At 40.9% G+C, this 19,156-nt stretch overlaps 3 protein-coding genes across 5 annotated transcripts; all 3 read right to left on the bottom strand.

Annotated features, from left to right (window-relative positions):
• Positions 1–4,350: 4,350 nt before the first annotated feature.
• LOC102711841 (DEAD-box ATP-dependent RNA helicase 26) lies at positions 4,351–8,436 on the bottom strand. The gene is made up of 10 exons (XM_006644311.3): positions 7,987–8,436; positions 7,489–7,595; positions 7,335–7,390; positions 7,021–7,227; positions 6,736–6,942; positions 6,567–6,653; positions 6,385–6,480; positions 6,060–6,275; positions 5,806–5,988; positions 4,351–5,664 (listed from the first exon to the last, which is right to left on the bottom strand). Exons 1-10 carry the CDS (start codon positions 8,214–8,216, stop codon positions 5,437–5,439), a joined length of 1,617 nt encoding a protein of 538 aa, XP_006644374.2. The 5' UTR covers positions 8,217–8,436; the 3' UTR covers positions 4,351–5,436.
• A 453-nt stretch (positions 8,437–8,889) lies between these two features.
• LOC102713320 (DEAD-box ATP-dependent RNA helicase 25) lies at positions 8,890–12,799 on the bottom strand. Its single transcript, XM_006646045.3, has 10 exons — positions 12,309–12,799; positions 11,707–11,813; positions 11,556–11,611; positions 11,223–11,447; positions 10,937–11,143; positions 10,773–10,859; positions 10,591–10,686; positions 10,302–10,517; positions 9,949–10,131; positions 8,890–9,794 (listed from the first exon to the last, which is right to left on the bottom strand). The coding sequence occupies exons 1-10, from the start codon at positions 12,695–12,697 to the stop codon at positions 9,567–9,569; spliced, it is 1,794 nt and encodes a 597-aa protein (XP_006646108.2). The 5' UTR covers positions 12,698–12,799; the 3' UTR covers positions 8,890–9,566.
• Positions 12,800–13,932: 1,133 nt separating this feature from the next.
• LOC102713039 (probable protein phosphatase 2C 7) lies at positions 13,933–19,151 on the bottom strand. Of its 3 annotated transcripts, XM_006646044.3 has the most exons (9): positions 19,013–19,151; positions 18,523–18,892; positions 16,728–16,855; positions 16,558–16,656; positions 16,313–16,471; positions 15,469–15,555; positions 15,215–15,306; positions 15,033–15,107; positions 13,933–14,220 (listed from the first exon to the last, which is right to left on the bottom strand). In XM_006646044.3, exons 2-9 carry the CDS (start codon positions 18,867–18,869, stop codon positions 14,050–14,052), a joined length of 1,158 nt encoding a protein of 385 aa, XP_006646107.3. In that variant the 5' UTR covers positions 18,870–18,892; positions 19,013–19,151; the 3' UTR covers positions 13,933–14,049. The 3 variants fall into 3 exon arrangements, with proteins under 3 accessions (XP_006646107.3, XP_040383354.1, XP_040383365.1); XM_040527420.1 differs by lacking the exon at positions 19,013–19,151 and having other exon boundaries at positions 18,523–18,914; XM_040527431.1 differs by lacking the exons at positions 16,558–16,656; positions 19,013–19,151 and having other exon boundaries at positions 18,523–18,914.
• Positions 19,152–19,156: the final 5 nt, after the last annotated feature.

The following is a 19,156-nucleotide window of genomic DNA, read 5'->3' as shown; positions in this document are numbered from 1 at the left end:
TTCCTCGACAGCCTGCTGTCGATGTAAAACTTTTCTTGTAACATTTTCTTCCATCTTAATTACATTGAATGACCTTCTTCGGTCATCCCAGCATAAAAAGATCATCTCAATAATCAAATGACTCTCTATATCAAATTCTAGCAATTATATTACAAAAATAACTCTAAGAGACTCCTCACATGACTTATCATGCCATTTGAATGGCTAAACATGCTCTCTCAGTAGTCAAATCTAGAAAGTCTCCCTTCTACCAAGTTGGATGGATATATATGGGTTCCATAGGGACGACCCACATTTTTTAAAGAAATATAGAGAGTAAATATGAAGAGTTTATTGGATATGTTGAAGTTTATAAAATTTGAATCATGTTAATTAGAGAGTGAGGACAAAGAATCTGTTGGAGTGCACCATAATTTAGAGATGAAACTTTTTATACATATGGCTAAATTAAAATTTAAAGAGCCAAATTTTAGCTATTCTTTTAAAGATACTCTTAGACATGATTTGATGATAAAAAAAATTGGATACTATTGTTTTGAAGGATTTGACATGGTAAACTCAAAACATGCCTTTGTATATTTCATGGTAATTTGCTAAAATAGCGAACAAGTATAACTCAACTAATTAGGTTTTTTATGGTGGAACTTGTCCACAGGGTTCAAATCCTAGATTTGGCCCATCGATAGCAAGGTGGCTATGGTGACTATCAATCTTAATATGTAATTGGATCAATAGTAGTGACTTCGTCAACTTTAAAATATGATTGGACTGGTTTTCAGATATGCTCGGAGAGGTAGGATGTATGCACGTGTTTATAGAGGTGCGTGTGGCACATTTGTATGCTAAAATATTTGATATTTTCAACAAGAACATCCTAGAATGACACTTTTACCTCATACCAAGTTCACGCTCAAAAAAAAAATTACAGAAAACACGTGAACAAACCTTTACGGAATATAATTTCTTTTGCTAATTTCAATATAAAACGTGGAAATAAAAAAATATTTCTGAAGACCAATAGAATGATGTCATTTAACATAAGGTGGAAATATGAAAAATGATGACACGTAGCAATTTTTTTAATACGTCCTACAACAAATTTTGCCACGATATTTCGCTGTCATACATGACCTCTAACATTCCCCAAGCAACCCTCGCCTAATGCATATCATAAAGGAAAAAAAAACAAAACCTTTTAGTGTGAGATTCGTGCTGACTAAATCTGCGTCTTCAAACCGGGTCTCCTGAATCCTTGATCCTACCAGCCTCCACTCCAACCACGGCGCAAATCTCTGGCGTTTTAGGGCGCAGCCACGCAAATGCTGTGATTTTGACCGTGACGCACCTACTACATACAATACACAGGCCACGGCGTCGGCATGATACGGCCGCCCCGTCCCCCCGAAGGAGCGTTAATCTTAGACCAGGGCACGCCTTGTATTACCTGCATCTTCCAATCTTTCCTCCTGCCATTCGCTCCATGCTCTCTCGGCGATGCTCATCACGAAAACGTGATCACGAAAAAAAATGCGCACAAGAAAAACCAATAGCAGGGGATACGTGCGTACGGCGCCCCAGGGATGTTCCGTACCAAGCGAAATCGTTTGATAGCACACTCCAAAGTGTTCTTCAGAGGGTGTAATGAAAAAAAGAATTTCATGGCTAGCCTGGAACCGCGAGACGAATCTTTTTTAAGCTTAATTAATCCGACATTAGCACATGTTAGTTACTGTAGTACTTATGGCTAATTATGAACTAATTAGGCTCAAAAGATTTATCTCAATATTTCTTCCGTACTTAAGTAACTGTATAATTAGTTTTTGGTTCATTTATGTTTAATGTTTTTTTGGAAGTAAACAATGCCTTAGTTTCGAACTGAGCTAAACTTACAAGCAAAAAATGCACACCAGACGAAAATATTTCTCATCGCCGTGCAAGTGCAAGGCAGCCTGCTGAGCCGGCGACAGGCAGGCAGATATAGGTCACTGCCACTCTGGCCATCGAGCAGTATATAAATCATAAAATAGTGCATCAAAGCATAGCAAGATTGAAACAGGAATACTGATGACTCTGAGGACTCTGACCTAAAAGACTTTATTTTATTTTTTTTCTTATGTGTCATATATCTTATTTAAAAAATTATAAAAAAATTTAAAAAAAATCACGTGTAAAATATTATTTATATTTTTATCATCTAATAATAGTAAAAATATTAAGCATATTTTTCAAAAATATGACAAAAAGTCAAACATTCTATCTAAAATCTAAAAAATAAACTTATGTGATACCAACATGAATGCAGCCGTGTTGAGCGGTCCATACTACTAGCCCATATTCCTTCCTTTTTTTTCTTTTCTTTGCAGTGCATACATTTCACAAACTACTACTGAACGATGTATTCTTTAAAATAAAGTTATATATGAAAGTCACATAAAAAATTCAGATTAATCATTTTTTAATATTTTATAGTTAATAATTAATTAATTATATAATAATATGTTACTTTCTTTCCCGCGCTTGTTACCAAACTCAGCTACCAAACTGGGCCAGCATTGCATTACACCAAAGCTTATGTGGTGTGGCATCCTCTAGCGTCGCAAGTACATGTACCTTTCATTCCACACTCAGGCCTTGTTTAGTTCTTAAATTTTTTTAAAAAAACATCACATCGAATTTTTAGACACCTAAATAAAGCATTAAACATAGCCGAACCAAAAAACTAATTGTACAGTTATGGAAAAAATCTTGAGACGAATCTTTTGAGCTTAATTAGCCCATGATTAGCCATAAATGCTACAGTAACCAACATGTGCTAATGACGGATTAATTAGGCTCAAAAGATTCGTCTCGCGGTTTCTAGGCTAGCCGTGAAATTCGTTTGTTCATCCGTGTCTGAAAACCCCTTCCAACATCTAATCAAATATTTAACGTGACATTTCTTTCAAAAATTTTCTCGATCTAAACACCACCTCAGCCAGGCTTTCAGCCGGGGCGAAGCCATGCGGTGGGAGGGTGAAGACGTGCGAGGGAAGGGGACAGGACGAACCTGCCCTGCCGCCGCCCGAACTATGAGCTCCGCCGAGTCCGAGCGCCGCACGACATCCGTGCGGCCGTGCCACAGGAGCCACGCTGGCCAACCTGATTCAGAATTTTTTGGATACTAGGGGAAAGTGGTGGGAGGTAGTATATATTACTAAGTACTGCCCTCCGTCCTATAATAATTTTATTTGTCGTTTTTTCATGTTCAACATTTGACCATTCGTCTTATTTAAATTTTTTTACGATTTATATTTTTATTATTATTAGATAATAAGATATGAATAGTATTTTATACGTGACTAATTTTTTTAGATTTTTGCACAAATTTTTTAAATAAGACGAATGGTCAAACGTTGGACATGAAAAAACGAAAAATGAGGTTATTATGGGACAGAGGTATAGTTGCTTGTATGTGAGAGGTTGAATATAAAAGTTTAGATCTATATGTAAATAGATAAAGTATTAGGGGCAGCCTTAAAAAGCTGAGACTACTCCGTGCATGAAGCACATGAAGCACTGTGAAATAAGGCCATTCAAAGTGCAAAAAACCTCAACGCGTAGCCTCCTAGTTAAGCCTGCCAATGGGTAGGAGTCCGGTCCAAATCCAACCTATCCCATGTCTTTTAGAAATAACAAATCAGTCCAACCCAACCCAATTTGCCACATCTATAATCCAAACTGAACCAACCCGTACAAGATTCTAGACCAATCCAATCCAACCCGATCTTCTCAAATGAACTCAAAACCATTTCCAATCCATGGGTTGAAACCATACGACATGCAGGCTTCCGCTCACCTCTCTGGCCGCCGTCTCTGCTTAATTACTGCATCAATCTTCCTTTTTCCACAAGACATCGAGCAGCAATAGCCACTACCGGTGTAAGAAACTCCTCAACTCCTGCAATTATTGACGTCTTGAGATAGAAATATTGAGAGTCAGATAGGAATTGGAACTCAAATCCAACATATACTTCTCATCGTTGGCCTTGTGAGCTGCACTCCAAATGCACAGGTGCCAAATCGAGAATGATTGACCTAACAAAATGAGTAATCCCGATCCTACCTCAACTTCTCAAGAATCAAGCAAATCAGTGAAAGAAAAAAAAAATCAGAAGCCAAATACTTGGCACCAGAACAGCCAAGGGAATCAATCCAATGAACTCCCACAAATACAAAAAGTGTTATGCCTTTTCTCTCCCTTGTGACAAAGACAAAGTCAGAATTAAAAGAATAGGGCTAACTGATGGAGTTAGCCATCTCGAGAACGGACGGGCGGAGCAGAGCACCGGCGGCGGACTAGAGGAGCGCAGTTGGAGGAACGGCGGAGCGGGAGGAACGCCGGCGATGGAAGTGCAGGCGGAGCACCTGTGGCGGAAGGGCGAAGCACGACGGCCGGCGGAAGGGCGAAGTGCGTGCGTTGTGTGGCTTCAGTGCGTTGCAGTCTTGCAAACTCTAGCTATTTGGGCCTTAATCCATGGATTCAATCCATGGATTGACTCCTTTAGTCTGGCCACATCTAATACAATCCAGACCATCCGAGTGGCTAGCCCAATCCACCCCAATCCAAAATAAAATTCTAGGCCATTTCAAACCAACCAAAACAATCCAACTCAAGATCCCATTAGATGCAAACGAATCCAGCCCATTGGCAGACTTACTCCTAGTCCAACTAGGATGAAGCAATTTTAAATGCAATTTTAAAACTACTTGATTCACAGTGCACCATATCCTCCCGTGGGCTATTGTGCAACTTTTCACTCTACTCTCCACTTTTTCCCTCTACGGCTTTTTTCTTTTGCTCCAATGCACTTCCAAGTTGTGGCTTCATGTTCTTTTCTAAAGCAGCACCTTATACCCTGATGAAGATACGTAGAACCTCTTATCCCCAACCCTCTCACCTCCACGTATACAGTGCATCTACATGACGAGTTAAAACCACTCACCATGTAGGTACACTGTGAATGGCCTAACCAGATTTTTGATGAGTAGGATATGCTTATGTGACATCTGAGACCACTCAAATAAAACTTCATGCACCGTGAATGCCCCAAGGGCCCGCTGTTTCGTTATGGCGCAGAAAAATTATACATGACGAGGGAATAGGTCAGTACAACCGTGAAAAAAATAGTTATATGAAGGATCACTGGGTTCATTTCGACTTTGACTCAGCACGGTAGTGATAATGGACCGGTCAAGATGAGCTGGCTTCAAAAAGAATGCAGCAGTCATTTTGGAACTGAAGTTGTCAAACTCAGGGAGTCAGGGGGCAGTAAAAATAGTAGTCTTGCCAAACCTTCAGCCATCGATCTGCAAAGCTCCAGTCCATCCCAAGAGCATTTTGGTTGGCTTTCAGATGCCCACAATGTAGTCTGGCCAAATCAATATCGAGCATTAGGATTATACCGATCGCAGTCCAGGAACATTGATAAGGCCCATTTTTCGAAGAATGAGTTTTGGTATGGCAGGCGGAATTGCAAGACCCATGCTCTGGCTGAACTCTTCTCCGAGCCTAACTAGCCTGGATTTGTCTCGACCAATATTCTTATTTGAGTTGTAGTACCCTAGCCATGCCTGATAGGCTGATTCCTTGCACTTTGTCTCCACTCTTCCGAGTGCATCTTGGACCTATCAAATCAAGCAGAGATTAAAAGGAGAAAACGTCAGTGCATTACCTTTTTAAGTCCAAAATTGATATCTCAAAATTGATTGGTCAATTTGAGTAAAAGCTATAACCAAATTACATAGCCAACTTGATATAATACTTACCACTGCCTGAATTCTCGAATCAATTGTAGGTACCACAGCCTCTGATACAGACAAATCTTGAACGCTATTCAGAAAATATGTTTCCCAGGGAGCCAATAATAAGAGACCTAGCCCATCTTTGCCTTTCCTTCCAGTTCTACCAAGTCTATGTATATACTGTTGTCTATCAGCTGGCACCCCAACCTGCAAGGGCAAACGAATTTCAGTAAAGGTAAATAAATTAGTTTGGTATGAGATGAAATCATGCGACCCACCTGTATGACAAGGGTGACATCAGGATAATCAACACCGCGAGCAGATACATCAGAACTAACTAATATCAGACCATTCGACTTCCTGAATTCATCTGAGACCTTTGTTCTTGCTGATTGCGACTTTCTTGAATGGATCTCTCTAATATTCAGTTTCAGCTGGGAAAGAACTTCAGCAACAAGTTTGGTGACCATTGCAGTAGTACAAAATACAAGCACCTGAAAAATTGACAGACAATGGCACATAGACAAACCCCGATATATAAGCTGGTAAGTTGGTTTGTAACTTGCTCAAAAACAAAAAAGAGAAGTTGATGAAGTAACTTACTTTGTAGTCTGCATCTTCTGCGACATGCTTCTTCAGTACATCATACAATATAGAGAAGTGTAGGTCAAGTGGTGCAACCATGTACATCTGGCTTACCTGATGCAAGAGCAAAAACGTGAGGCCTTACAAGCAGCAAAACTTAAAATTTGACCAACAGCACATGAAAGGTCACATTTCTAAACCTGTGAATGAGTCTCCTCATCACCCTCTTTAACAGTGTTAATGAACTTGTAACCCTTCTTCATTGCAACATGTGAAATTTGACGAACCTAACAGTAAGCATTAAACAAAGAAATCAAATTGCTATTGATACAAGCAAGGTATGGTGAGAAACTGACAAATAGGAGATACCTCTTCGGGAACAGTAGCAGAAAAAAGAAGTGTCTGCCGTTCTTTAGGAATAAAACCAATAATTTTCTCAATGTCCCTTCTAAATCCCATATCCAATAGGCGGTCAGCTTCATCAAGAACAAGAACTTTCACCCCTTTAATTCGGTTGGAAAAACCAGGTGTGTTCTGAAGATGATCCTTAAGCCTTCCTGGTGTAGCAACAAGAATCTGTTTGATCGACTCTTAAGTATTAGTGCATAAAACCGAAGCTACATATGAGCACATTATAGTGGTTGGGGGCACAACCTGACAAGGGTTAGATCGCATGCTTCGTTGTTCTTGAGGTACCTTTGTTCCACCAATTACAACTTGCACACCCAGTGAGCTGTGATACTTGAGAAGCTTTCTGGCTTCAGCAGCTACTTGGTTTGCGAGCTCCCTAGTGGGGCATATCACAAGCAAATTTATAGATGGTGAACGAGGTAATGTAGAGAGAAGTTCAATGGCTGGAAGCTGAAAACAAAGATAGATGCTCAAATTGGTTAGTCCCATAGAAGCATAAAGTTCAGAACGCACTAGTGCCTTGAATTGATAGGTTGGAATGAAAGGACAAAGAATACCAAAAAGGCAACAGTTTTCCCTGTTCCTGTCTTTGCTTTTGCAAGAACATCTTCGCCTGCAGGCAACAAACATTGAAACATTAACTTCAGCGCTCCCAAGAGATCGGTATCATGCTTTGGAGCGAATGAGCAAAACTATATTCGTTTGTTTGACCTTGAAGGATTATTGGCAGAGTTGCCTCCTGCACCTGGGTCATCTTTTCATATCCAGCATCTTTGACGGCTTTCATTGACAACGGAGAAATAGCACATTGATCGAACCTGTAACATGCATAACAGCAACATTGTTAACGCAGTTTAACTTTGCAGGAACCTAACACATTCAAACAACCAAAAACTATAAGTCAGCCACTGGACCTCCACCCCACCCCCCAATTCCTGATGATATCCATATCTATAACGCCTGTACACGAGATTAATCTGAACACAGCTGGTTTTAGCAATAAGAGATGGCGAACAGTATCCATAAGAATAGATCGATTTTAGTGTACCAATCCATCAAAACGTGAAGGATTAGTCAGATCAACGCATATGCCTCCTATACTCCTGGAATCAAGCCAGCACCAGAATATGCCAAATTGCTTCGTTTCTACAATCTGGGGAAAAAAAACAGAGCACATTCGAAACCTAATTTGCCGAACAAGCCATTTACCGTGTCTCGCTGAGGTACGAGCCATCCACGCCTCCCACCTCGGCGGCACCCGTCCCCGCATCCAACTCCATAGCCATCCCTTCCACCGCGTCCTCCTCTTCGCAACCTGCTCCGTTGGTCGTCGTATCAACCCTGGGCAACGAGGGGCCGTCCTCCCCGTCCTTGCGCCCCCGCCCTCGCCCTCGCCGCCTCTTCCGGTGGGTCGCGTCGCTGGGGCCGCCAGACATCATCTCCGGTCGCCGGTTTCTACCTGGGTATCGTCGTAGGCGGCGGCGGCGGCGGCGGCGAGGGATGCGGAGAGGTGGCGAACGGTATAGCTCGAACGCGCCCTACGATCCCCAAAACGCGTTTGCCCAAGAAGACACCGTGGGCCGTACTCGTCTTCCGAACCGTGCTTGCAGAAGGCCCATTTCCATCACAAAAGTAGCTCAAATTTAAAGTTGGAATTTGGTAGGAACGGATGACTCGTTCCAGTTTTGTTGCTCTTTCTGTTAGGCTCCCTACTGGTTAAATAGGCTTATTCGGTTAAAAAGATTTCCAATTTTTTTGCAGGAATTAAAACCTCAGGACTTTTTTCTTGTAAATGTCATCCGTTTCATAAGAATGGACCCTAGCCAATTCATTAGTATTGTATTGTGATGAGTTAGTTCAAAGGATTATTAGCATGAAGTGAGACCTTATGAAAAATTTCTTTTGGATTGACTTTGCCATGACACCTCAGTCATTTACTTTTTCTTTTTCTATGATTTTGCAATCCTATTTTTCTATGATTTTGCAATCCTATGAACCGAATAAGTCCGTACCTTTCTTTTTTTTCTATGATTTTGCACTTCTATAAACCGAATAAGACCATAATACGGAAGAGCTTGAGTATAGGAAAGTTCGTTGCTCATACTGAGCCTCCCTCCGTAGATGTATAAATACACGAGTATGCAATACAATCTGTGTCGATTGCTTCAACTCTCAATCTCTACAGATTTTGATTCCCCCTTCCTATCTGCTGTTCGAATATTTGGCGTACAATTTTCTTGTTTAGTGAATTCGGCTTGGACGAACTAGTTGAATTCGAATGGTTCTCGGGAAATTCAAATTCAAAACAGTAAATCTGATCACCTAGTTACCTGCCCAGTGCAATGTGGTATACAGTGAGTAAGCGAATACATCTCAAAATGGACCAGAACAATGGAAAAAAAAGAAGAAAATCCTCGTGTGTTGCACTATATGAGCTAGTGGGAAATCACTGCCTGTTTGAACTGCTCTTCGTATCGGACCAGTCAAGATTTCGCTTCAAAAAGGACACCCACCCGTAGTCGTGCTTGAATAGTTGAATTGGGAACTCCTGAACTCTGAAAGAAATGATCATGCATAGTGTTGATCGTCCAAATTGCTGACCAATATCAACCCACCGATCTGCAAAGCTCAAATATCTGCAGCATTGCAGCAGTGAGGTACATCACATAGTGTGAAGTTTACCGTATACGCCGCAGAGAGGGCACCGTGGTTGGTCAGATGCTGATAGTGTGCTCTCTGCCTCTCTAGGCTTTAGCACAAAGTGCAGCTTGACCTTCCAAGAATCAGAATTATGTAGATCGCAGCCCAGGAACATTGCTTAGTCCCATCTTTCGAAGAATTTGTTTCGGTATGGCTGGCGGAGCTGCAAGACCCATGCTCTGGCTGAACTCTTCTGCAAGCTTAACAAGTCTAGACTTTTCCCGGCCAATGGTCTTGTTAGAGTTGTAGTATCCTAACCATGCTTGATAGGCACACTCCTTGCTCCTCATCTCAACTTTTCGGACTGCATCTTTGACCTATCGAGTCAAGCAGAGACAAGAGATATATCAAGTATGTTATCTTCAAAATTGACTTGAGATTTTCTGGAGCAGGAAAAGATGGACTTTCAATGCTAATTTAATTTGTACAAGCCCTGACCTATGTTGCACAGAGAAGTAGATGAAAACTTACTTCTGTGCGAGTGCTTGAATCAACAGAAGGTGTCGGAGACTCTGAAATTGATAAATCATTAATGCTACTAAGGAAGTACTTTTCCCAGGGAGCCAATAGTAATAGGCCTTGCCCTTCCTTGCCTTTCCGTCCGGTTCTACCAAGTCTATGTATATATTGTTGTCTATCAGCTGGCACCCCAACCTGCAAGAGCAAATATGATTCGAGGATCAAAATCTTTACCACAACAGGATAAACTACAAGCCCATTTGTATTTATCATACATCGGTCGATAGAACTCACAATCTTCATAAAGGAAAGAAAAGAAATAACATAGCAATATGAATTTAGTGAGGAAAATTTATAACAGGTACCTGTATGACAAGGGTGACATCAGGATAATCCACGCCACGGGCAGATACATCAGAGCTAACTAATATCAGACCCCTTGACTTCCTGAATTCATCTGAGACCTTAGTTCTGGCAGATTGTGACTTTCTGGAATGAATCTCTCTTATATTCAGTTTCAGTTGGGAAAGAACTTCAGCAACAAGTTTGGTGACCATCGCAGTAGTGCAGAATATAATCACCTATAAAACCAAACATGAATGACACATCCAAAATCCACAAGATATAAGCTCGCAATTTGGTTAGGTAACTTACTTTGTAGTCCGCATCCTCTGCAACATGCTTCTTCAATACATCATATAAAATAGAGAAGTGCAGGTCTAGTGGTGCGATCATGAACATCTGGCTCACCTGATATACCAGCAACATAATGGTCTTATGAGCTAAAGAATTTTAGAATTTAAACAAAATAGCTCAAGAAAATGGCTGATCTAAACCTGTGCATGTGTCTCCTCATCACCATCCTTAACGGTGTTGATGAATTTGTAATCCTTCTTCATTGCAATATGAGAAATTTGCCGGACCTAAACATTGGTATTCAAAAAAGTTTGTTAGAGGTATAATTTTATATAAAGAGAGCTTAATGATATAAAGTGTTTACCTCTTCTGGCACAGTAGCAGAAAATAGCAGTGTCTGTCGCTCTTTAGGAACAGAAGCAATTATTCTCTCAATGTCTCTTCTGAATCCCATATCCAGCAGCCGGTCAGCTTCATCAAGAACAAGAACCTTCACACCTTTTAGCCGGGTCGAGAAACCAGGTGTGTTCTCAACATGGTCTTTAAGCCTTCCAGGCGTAGCAACAAGAATCTGTTTGATCCGTAAAAAGTGTTAGCACATAACTTGCACCAAAAATCCAAGATATAACCTGGCTGCTTACGGGTCCAACCTGGCAGGGATTAGCTTGCATGCTTCGTTGCTCTTGGGTTAATCGTGTGCCACCGATGACAACTTGTACTCCCAATGAGCGGTGATACTTGAGAAGCTTCTTGGCCTCAACAGCTACTTGGTTTGCAAGCTCCCTAGTAGGGCACATCACCAGCAAATTTATGGATGGCCGTAGTTGATCCCTCCGAGCATTAGGTAATGCGGAGAGAACTTCAATGGCTGGAAGCTAAAACAAGATACTTCAACTCATCAGTCAATGCGTTAATATTGTCATTGCAATTGCCTGCTAGCTACTAATGCCATAATTTGACTAACTGAGATTAAAGTTAAGTACCAAAAAGGCAACAGTTTTTCCGGTTCCTGTCTTTGCTTTGGCAAGAACATCTTTGCCTAAATGGAACAAAATATTGTAATATCAGATTCAGGATTCCCACTAAAAATACTGCTGTCACACAAGGGAGCAATAAAATTGCAACTTAGCTGACCTTGAAGGATTATAGGTAGAGTTGCCTCCTGCACCTGGGTCATCCTTTCATATCCAGCATCTTTGACGGCTTTCATTGACAACGGAGAAATACCACATTGATCGAACCTGTGTATGCATAATATTTCTAAATTACAATAGCACTAAATTTGTAAAACCTGTCATTCTCGATAATCATATGGACTGTCTTGTACTCGATACTCTGGTTAGCCAATAGCATTATAAACTACAACCCGTAGTCTCAATTCTTTTAAAAAAGAAAGAGATCTGTTATTTCATCAAGAAAAAGCTAGACCCAATTCCAAATTGCACGCTTGACATGTAATTTACAGATGATTAACGCTACATAGAAGAGGCAGTAGGCCAGTTGCAATGGAATTATACGGAGTAGAGGTAACAAACACAGGATTAATGCTGCTCAAACTTTGTCAGGACTCCCTAATTATAGAAGAACAGCCACAACTCGTCGAAGAGTTAAAGATTATGTTAATACGATGATATTATATACAGTAACTGGAAACTGCTAGGCTGCTAGCATGCGTCATTTCTACCGTTCCCAGAACATACCAGAGAAACTCTTCAATTTGCGGAGAAGGCCATTACCGTGTGTCGCTGAGGTACGAGCCATCCACGCCTCCCGCCTCCTCAGCGCCGCGCTTCTCCCCATCAAATTCCGGAGCCTCCGCTTCCACCACGTCCTCCTCGTGGACGCCTCTTCCCCTGCTCGTCACCACCCTCGAGAACGCGACGCCCTCCTCCTCCTCCTCCTCCTCCTCCTCCGCGTCCCTCCGCCTTCGCTTCGGTACGGCCGCGTCGGCCGGCCTCGCACGGCCCACGACGTCGGCGACGTCGACCTTGGCGGCGGTCAGCGGAGGAGCGCCCCGGCGGTGGCGGCGGGCAGCAGGGACGCGGAGGCGGAGGCGGCAGGGGAAGGCCCTGGCTAGCACGGGGAGGCTGCCATGGGTGCGTAGGAGGAGGTCGCCGCCGGCCATCTCCGGCGAGTGGGCCTGAGCCTCTGAGCTGAGGCGCAGGGTTTTGGGAGAGGAAGTTTCCGGGAGAGGCTTGGCGCGTGGCGACGAGAAGATAAGATAGTTCGAGCGGCCTTTAAACGGCCAAGTTTGGCACTAGTCTTCTTTTTCTTTTTTTTTTAATCCAAGGAGGTGCATTTACAATCATTTTATCCTTCTCCAAAACTATTCCCCCTCGATATTTTTTAAAAGTTTTTTTCTACAATCCTATGTAAGTATATATTAGGGTATCAAAAATTTTTGTGTAAAATTTTGATCCTATTTTTCCATTGATGATAAGAAAGCTCTTGAAAAGAAAAAAACATGTAGTTAAACTTTAGATGGCCGGTGAGGTGTCATTGGTTTCATAAACTTGTAAAATACACACATATAATATCAACTGAAATGACTGTTGGCTGTTCTTAGAGAAAAAGTGGAGCGAGATATCTATAAACGAAAAATAATTTGTAAATAAAAATATTATATATGTGTTATTATAATGGTATAAAAGCTAAGACTGAAAATAAACCACTATAAAAAAATCCCTCAAATTAAATCCACATTTAATATTACAAATTTAAATTTTAGCTTATAAGGATAAACAAAGTGAAAAGATAAGAGTGGAAATTCTCATGACTTTGGATGGCTGCATAGGAGCAACTCCAACGGTTTAGTATCCCCCTCCCCCTCCTTGAATTATCTACATCTTGGACCTTTAATTATATACAAAATCAAAATTAGGGATTTAGATGCATATTTTACAAGTTCATAAATCTATGACACCTTACGTCTTAGTTACAGGTTTGAGTACCAACAATGTAACATTTAAAAGATGTCTTACAGTAGTGCTAATGCTTATAAGATAACCAAAATCTTTAAGAGTGTTGCTGTACGTACGATCAAGTTGTATGATTTACATATGGCATCGATCAATGAAAGAAATAACGCTGCAGCCATTAGTCATATGTAAGTCCTACGCATAGCATTTTTCAATCTTTAAACATGAATAGCGCCCGGTCAAATAACTAGGGACAATTCAACGCAATCACACAACCAGCATGGATCCTGTTAAAGAGTGTAACAAGGCCTGATGATGTGACCTGGGAGTACGCTACCCTACTCGCCAATCAGCAGGACCTCAGGTGGCTCATGAAACACAACGATGATTTACTCACGGCTTCACGGGGGCACTCAGATTCCAAGGGAAAGCGAACTCGAGATCACAGAACCAACAGATATATATATATAGACGCCCCTGGGGAGGCCGTATAGGTCAAGCTGCACCATGATTGATGCCAACAATGTCCATATTAATAAAAGAAACAGAAAAGACGAAATCAACTTTGTTCGACAGACGACGCCGCCGAATCTAAGTCCATCTTATCATGGAGAAGATTTACAACGATGCATGTTATATTGTCGGTGCTTCCACGGGCAAAAGCAATCTCAGTCAGCTTCCGGGCTGCAGCCTCAGGGCCCTCCTCCGCCTTTACAAACGCAACGGCATGCTGGAGCAAGCATATTGATTACATCAGAACAAAGTCGGGAATAAACAGGTAGAGAACCTTGGTTCCAACTATTCATAGTTTATCCCCACAAAAAAAAAAAATCCCTCCGGTACACATTGCAAGAAGCTATGATATTGTCTAGATTCGTATAAATGCTAATGAATTTAAACACACATATATAGACAATATACTTTAACCAGTATATAAATCTAGGCATAGCTAAAACGTTTTACATTATAAAACGGAGATAATATATTATTAGTTTAAGTACGAGCATAACATGTTTTTAGTGAAAAGACCACCACGCGCAACTTTCAGTTACAGGAAAGCACATCAATCCACACATACATGGAGGATTTCAATCATGAGATGACCTACAATGTCAAGCTAATTGCTGTCTGGAACTAGTAATAGCTTACAAAGCAAATTTAACCTAAATCTTTGCCGTGTGAGGTTCCTAAATTGGGTTGGTCCAATAAGAATGGTACTGTTGGCCAATAATATCAAATATATAATTGATTCAACACTTCATATCCAGCAAGTGACCCTTCTTTTAGCGAACTTATGGTTAACTGAACCAAAAAAAAAAAAAGTTTGCACCAGATACTTCTTCAAAGAATGACATCAGCTAGTATGCTGTATATTATTCTCATTCAATGGTTCAGATTCATGAAACAGTGCCACCATACTACCATTTTATATATAATAGTTTACCAAAGATCAGAGGGTTTTCATTCGTGTAATAATATACAGATGCTCATAAAGGGGAAAAACCCATATATGTGTATCGAATTTGGCATAGGCATTCTAACCTCATTGGACACCACATCCCACAGCCCATCGCTAGCCAAAATCAAAAACTCCAAATCATCATCTATTTCTTGTTCCTGACAGAAGTTTGCAAGTTCATGAGAATTACATACATGATAATACGCAATTGTTTCTTTATCTTTTAACATGAACAGAAGGAAGTTCATAAACATTGCAAGATCACCTGAATCTCAGGATCTGCAACAACAAATCGCTTCAACAAACGATTACCAAAAGCCCGAGACATTGCAAGTACACCACTCACCCTCCATGTCCCTGAAAAAAACCCATTTGTATTATCAGCTGAAATGTATTTCAGAAAATAATTTGCCAACCAAGTGGATAGGCAGAAACGGGAAAAAAAAACCTTCAGCGAAAACAACACACTACATATGCCTTGCATTTCCTATGACCACTGACCGATGGTATAATACTAACCAGACCAGATAACAAGCCCTCCAGCATTCTCAATCCGTTTCTTCTCATCTTTTCTGTTTGGTTTGTGATCCTTAGAGAGTGCAATAGCTGCAAAGAAGAAATAAAGATACATAGTTAAAAAAAAGAGATTAAAATGATTTAGCAGTGTATCATAGAATGCTTCCTGTTAAGAAGGAAATCAGGAAGAGAAGTAAAAAAATGGTTCAAATGCAAGGTAGTAAAAACAGTATTTAATCAACTGCAGCGCTTCCTCAAGAAAGTATACCCATACATCATTGAAGTACAGTTTCCAATTAAAACCGTCTAAGTAAACATAAACAAAAGGATTCTCTGTCGTCACTTGCATGACACATCCACCTATAGCATACATAGTTCAACTAGTATTGTCCAAAAAGAACCTGCTTGTCATGTAGAAAAGTGCATTTCTTTTTCAATAAAGGGATTTGAATATAACAAGCATCATGATTTGTTTTCCGTAGATATAAGGTTGAAACTTACTCTGTTGTGCTATTTATTTGTGTAAGGAAGAAAAAGAATCCTAGTTCATCTAAAATATAAAGTACATAAATCATGTTGCCATATTGATAAGCAATATAAATCCAGACATTTATTGTGCCATTTTTCCATCCCTCTTACAATGAAACCCTTTTCAATTGAAAAAAACACATCTAAATGCATTCTTATCCCAAATTAACAGGAACCAAGAACACGAAGTCCTTGTGAATTGAGAATTGATTAAGTTTGGTGAAGACACTGATGCTGCTTTCACGAATGGAACATGCCCACAGATGATATTCAAATATTCAGCATTATTGGGAGATAAATGTTGAGAGAACACTTTCACCTTTGCCTGCCTTTGACATCACAGTTCGTGAATCACCAACATTTGCCACATATAGATGGTTACCAATCAAAATTGCTGTTGATGCAGTTGACCCATCCTCTCTATTAATATTGGTTTCAGCATCCAAGAAATCTGAGTCAGTTTTTCTGTAGGTCTCACCTGGGAAATACCATTAGTTAGATCTGCTGGCTGCCACTAGATGCACAAAATGATCTTGAATAACGTTATCTGAACTAACATCATACTTATTGCTAATTTTGTATCTGTAACGAAAGAAGGATGTTTCAGAAGATTTTCAAACAAGTGCTTCTTCAAATACTCAGCAGCATGTGAACCACCATGGCCTATAATGATAAAGAATTTTAGTTTGAATGAGTACATATATATTATAGTGTTTGAAAGGTGAGACTCTCACCATCGAATATCCCAAAGAGATTTATTTGTTTGTCAACAAGTTTTGATGATTTTATGTCATAGAAGTCTTCCATATTTGCTCTTCTCCCTCTAAAGCTTGAGTATCCACAACTCATTCTTCCATCATCACTGCAGCCACAGATGTCCACAAAGAGAAGAATTCAGAAAGGTAATAGACGGATTTCTGCTGCTGTGCATTGTCAAGGTTAAATAATCCATGATGATGTGAGAGGTGACAAGAGCATCTCCAAGTGATGTAACATTCTGCAGGTGCTATTGCCACATCACCAACTATGGTAGTTGCCAAACACAAATTTGGATTTAGCTAGCCGCCTAGCCTCGTCATTATCTTAACCATAAACCAAACACAGTCTTACAGACTTAACATATTTGAATTTGAAAAGCTGACAAAACCTTAAGCAGACTCTGCCTAGACAGGATTCTTAAACAAGCATAAACACTATAGTATTGATATCCCAACATAAGTACATAGCCAAAGCCCAAATACTTGTTTGTTCCCTTTGCATGAAAAACTCCCTAGGCAGAAAAAATCCTTTTGAGAGCTAAATGTCAAACACATAAAAGAGTGGCAGGTAATGGACCACTATGTCCATTGTATGATGTCTTACCATACCTGATATGTTCAATGATTTTGGGGCCAGTGATAACTTCCATTCCAAATTACACAGACTGTGATTTCATAATCTGATTTTTCAGCATTGTGTTTTTCATAGGATTGCACTTATGAATTATGATGATGGTATTAGTGTAGATAATATAGGTCTTTATACCCATTATACAATGATAACTCAAAGCAATTGATGGAACCACGTGGTTATCTAAGCGACCAATATTCAAACAAGCATCTGAGACTAAGGGCCCCTTTGAATCCCAGGAATAAAAAAATGGAGGAATAGGAAAAACATAGGATTCTGATAGAAATGTATGTGTAAAATAGAGGATTGCAAAACACAGGAAAAACGTAGGAATGACCGTTTGATTGGACCACAGGAAAAACACAGGAATTTGAGGAGAGATAAAGACACAAAGTATTTTTTTTCCAAGAGGTTCTACCTCTTGCTAAATTTCCTCCAAAATTTGTATGGAAAGAGGTGTTCCATAGGAATTTCATATGATTTCATAGGATTCATTCATTTGATTCAAAGGGCTTTGTAGGAAAAATTCCTATAGGAATGAAATCCTCTAAAATTGCTATAAATTTCCTTTGAATCAAAGGGGGCCTAAAAGAGTTCCCATGTAGTTATTTGCTTATTGCCGTACTGGACCTATTGGTCAACTAAGAATTATATACATACATCACTCCTCATGAACAATTACATCCTTGGCTAGTTTTTTTTTTCTAAAAAGTTACAGGAATCAGTAAATTTGTAGGATCTTATACACATATAGGCTCTCCTTGTGCTCGAATTTGTCCAGCTTATTACCAAGGGATAAGGATCAAGCTACAGATTTCCGTAGTAAACGTATTACTTTTACAGTAGTAATATGACTAGATGCAACTCCATATATTATACACAGTAGAAGGTAGCAATGCAAATGATTGGTAAGTTACGGAGTAACGAACAAAAAAAGCAGACCTAGCTATAAGTTGCCACCCAACGCCAGTAAATGCAAATAAATCATATAAATCAAAACAGTTTCGATTAAGAAATTAGAAAGGTGTAAGTTGCTCCCCAACGCTAACAGATGCAGACCCAAATTATTTAGACTAAAACGAACAATAGGATAAACCACTCCATAAGCTAGAGAACAGAACAGCGTGTAATGACAGGTACCTCTTCCATCCGCCGCAAATGTACCTAGCCTCCTCAACCTCATCCCCCACCTCCGGCGCAGCAATGGCCGTCGCCTCCGCCACGGTGGTCGCCTCCCCGACCTCCCTGGCGCCCGCCACAGACTGCGCGGACGACGAGGCACGCCGGGCCTCCACCATCGTCTTGCCCCCCGCGCGAAACCTCCGGTGCTTGAGCGGGTGCCGCACGCCGAGCCGCTTGTCCCTCCCAGGCCTCGGAGGCCGCGCCGCCCTCGCTATCGCCGCCACGGCCTCTGCTGCCGTGGCAGCAGGGGACGGCGAGCTCGAGCCCTCCTGGTCCTCCTCCACGCCGCCGTCGTGCACCACCATCTGGATCGCCTCCAGCCCGAGACCTACCATCACAATAAGCAAACAGAGAAATCAAACCTCTCGTACACATTCAAAACATGGAATCTCCAAAAAAAAAAATACTCCTCCACATCTCGGCGCGCGCAATGCGGGTGCGTACGGACCTTGGAGGGATCCCGATCGGATGGAGCAGGAGGACGGCGACGAGCGAGGCGGTTCGATCGGGAAGTGGAGGATCTAGAAGGTTCTAGATTCGCGCGCGGAGGGGCGGCGGTGGGGATGGGCGCGAGCCACGAGAGGGTGGGAGC

The sequence above is a fragment of the Oryza brachyantha genome, chromosome 1 (genome assembly GCF_000231095.2).
Source record: "Oryza brachyantha chromosome 1, ObraRS2, whole genome shotgun sequence".
In the NCBI taxonomy this organism is placed as follows: Eukaryota; Viridiplantae; Streptophyta; class Magnoliopsida; order Poales; family Poaceae; genus Oryza; species Oryza brachyantha.
Note: the sequence above shows the minus strand (reverse complement) of the source record. Positions and strands in the feature narration are given on the sequence as shown.

Bases quoted from the DNA above. Each gene is read 5' to 3' on its own strand.
- LOC102711841 (XM_006644311.3), bottom strand. From the start codon at position 8,216: ATGATGTCTGGCGGCCCCAGCGACGCGACCCACCGGAAGAGGCGGCGA. The intron at 7,391-7,488 runs GTCAAACAAACG...TGTTGCCTGCAG, and splicing joins TCTGCCAATAATCCTTCAAG to GCGAAGATGTTCTTGCAAAA. The intron at 6,654-6,735 runs GTATCTCCTATT...GCTTACTGTTAG, and splicing joins CTGCTACTGTTCCCGAAGAG to GTTCGTCAAATTTCACATGT.
- LOC102713320 (XM_006646045.3), bottom strand. From the start codon at position 12,697: ATGGCCGGCGGCGACCTCCTCCTACGCACCCATGGCAGCCTCCCCGTG. The intron at 11,448-11,555 runs GTACTTAACTTT...ATCTTGTTTTAG, and splicing joins GAAAAACTGTTGCCTTTTTG to CTTCCAGCCATTGAAGTTCT. The intron at 10,687-10,772 runs GTTTAGATCAGC...CTGGTATATCAG, and splicing joins ATGAGGAGACACATGCACAG to GTGAGCCAGATGTTCATGAT.
- LOC102713039 (XM_040527420.1), bottom strand. From the start codon at position 18,899: ATGGTAGGTCTCGGGCTGGAGGCGATCCAGATGGTGGTGCACGACGGC. The intron at 15,556-16,312 runs GTGAAAGTGTTC...TCTTCTTTGCAG, and splicing joins GATGTCAAAGGCAGGCAAAG to CTATTGCACTCTCTAAGGAT. The intron at 15,108-15,214 runs GTGATCTTGCAA...AACTTCTGTCAG, and splicing joins TTGCAGATCCTGAGATTCAG to GAACAAGAAATAGATGATGA.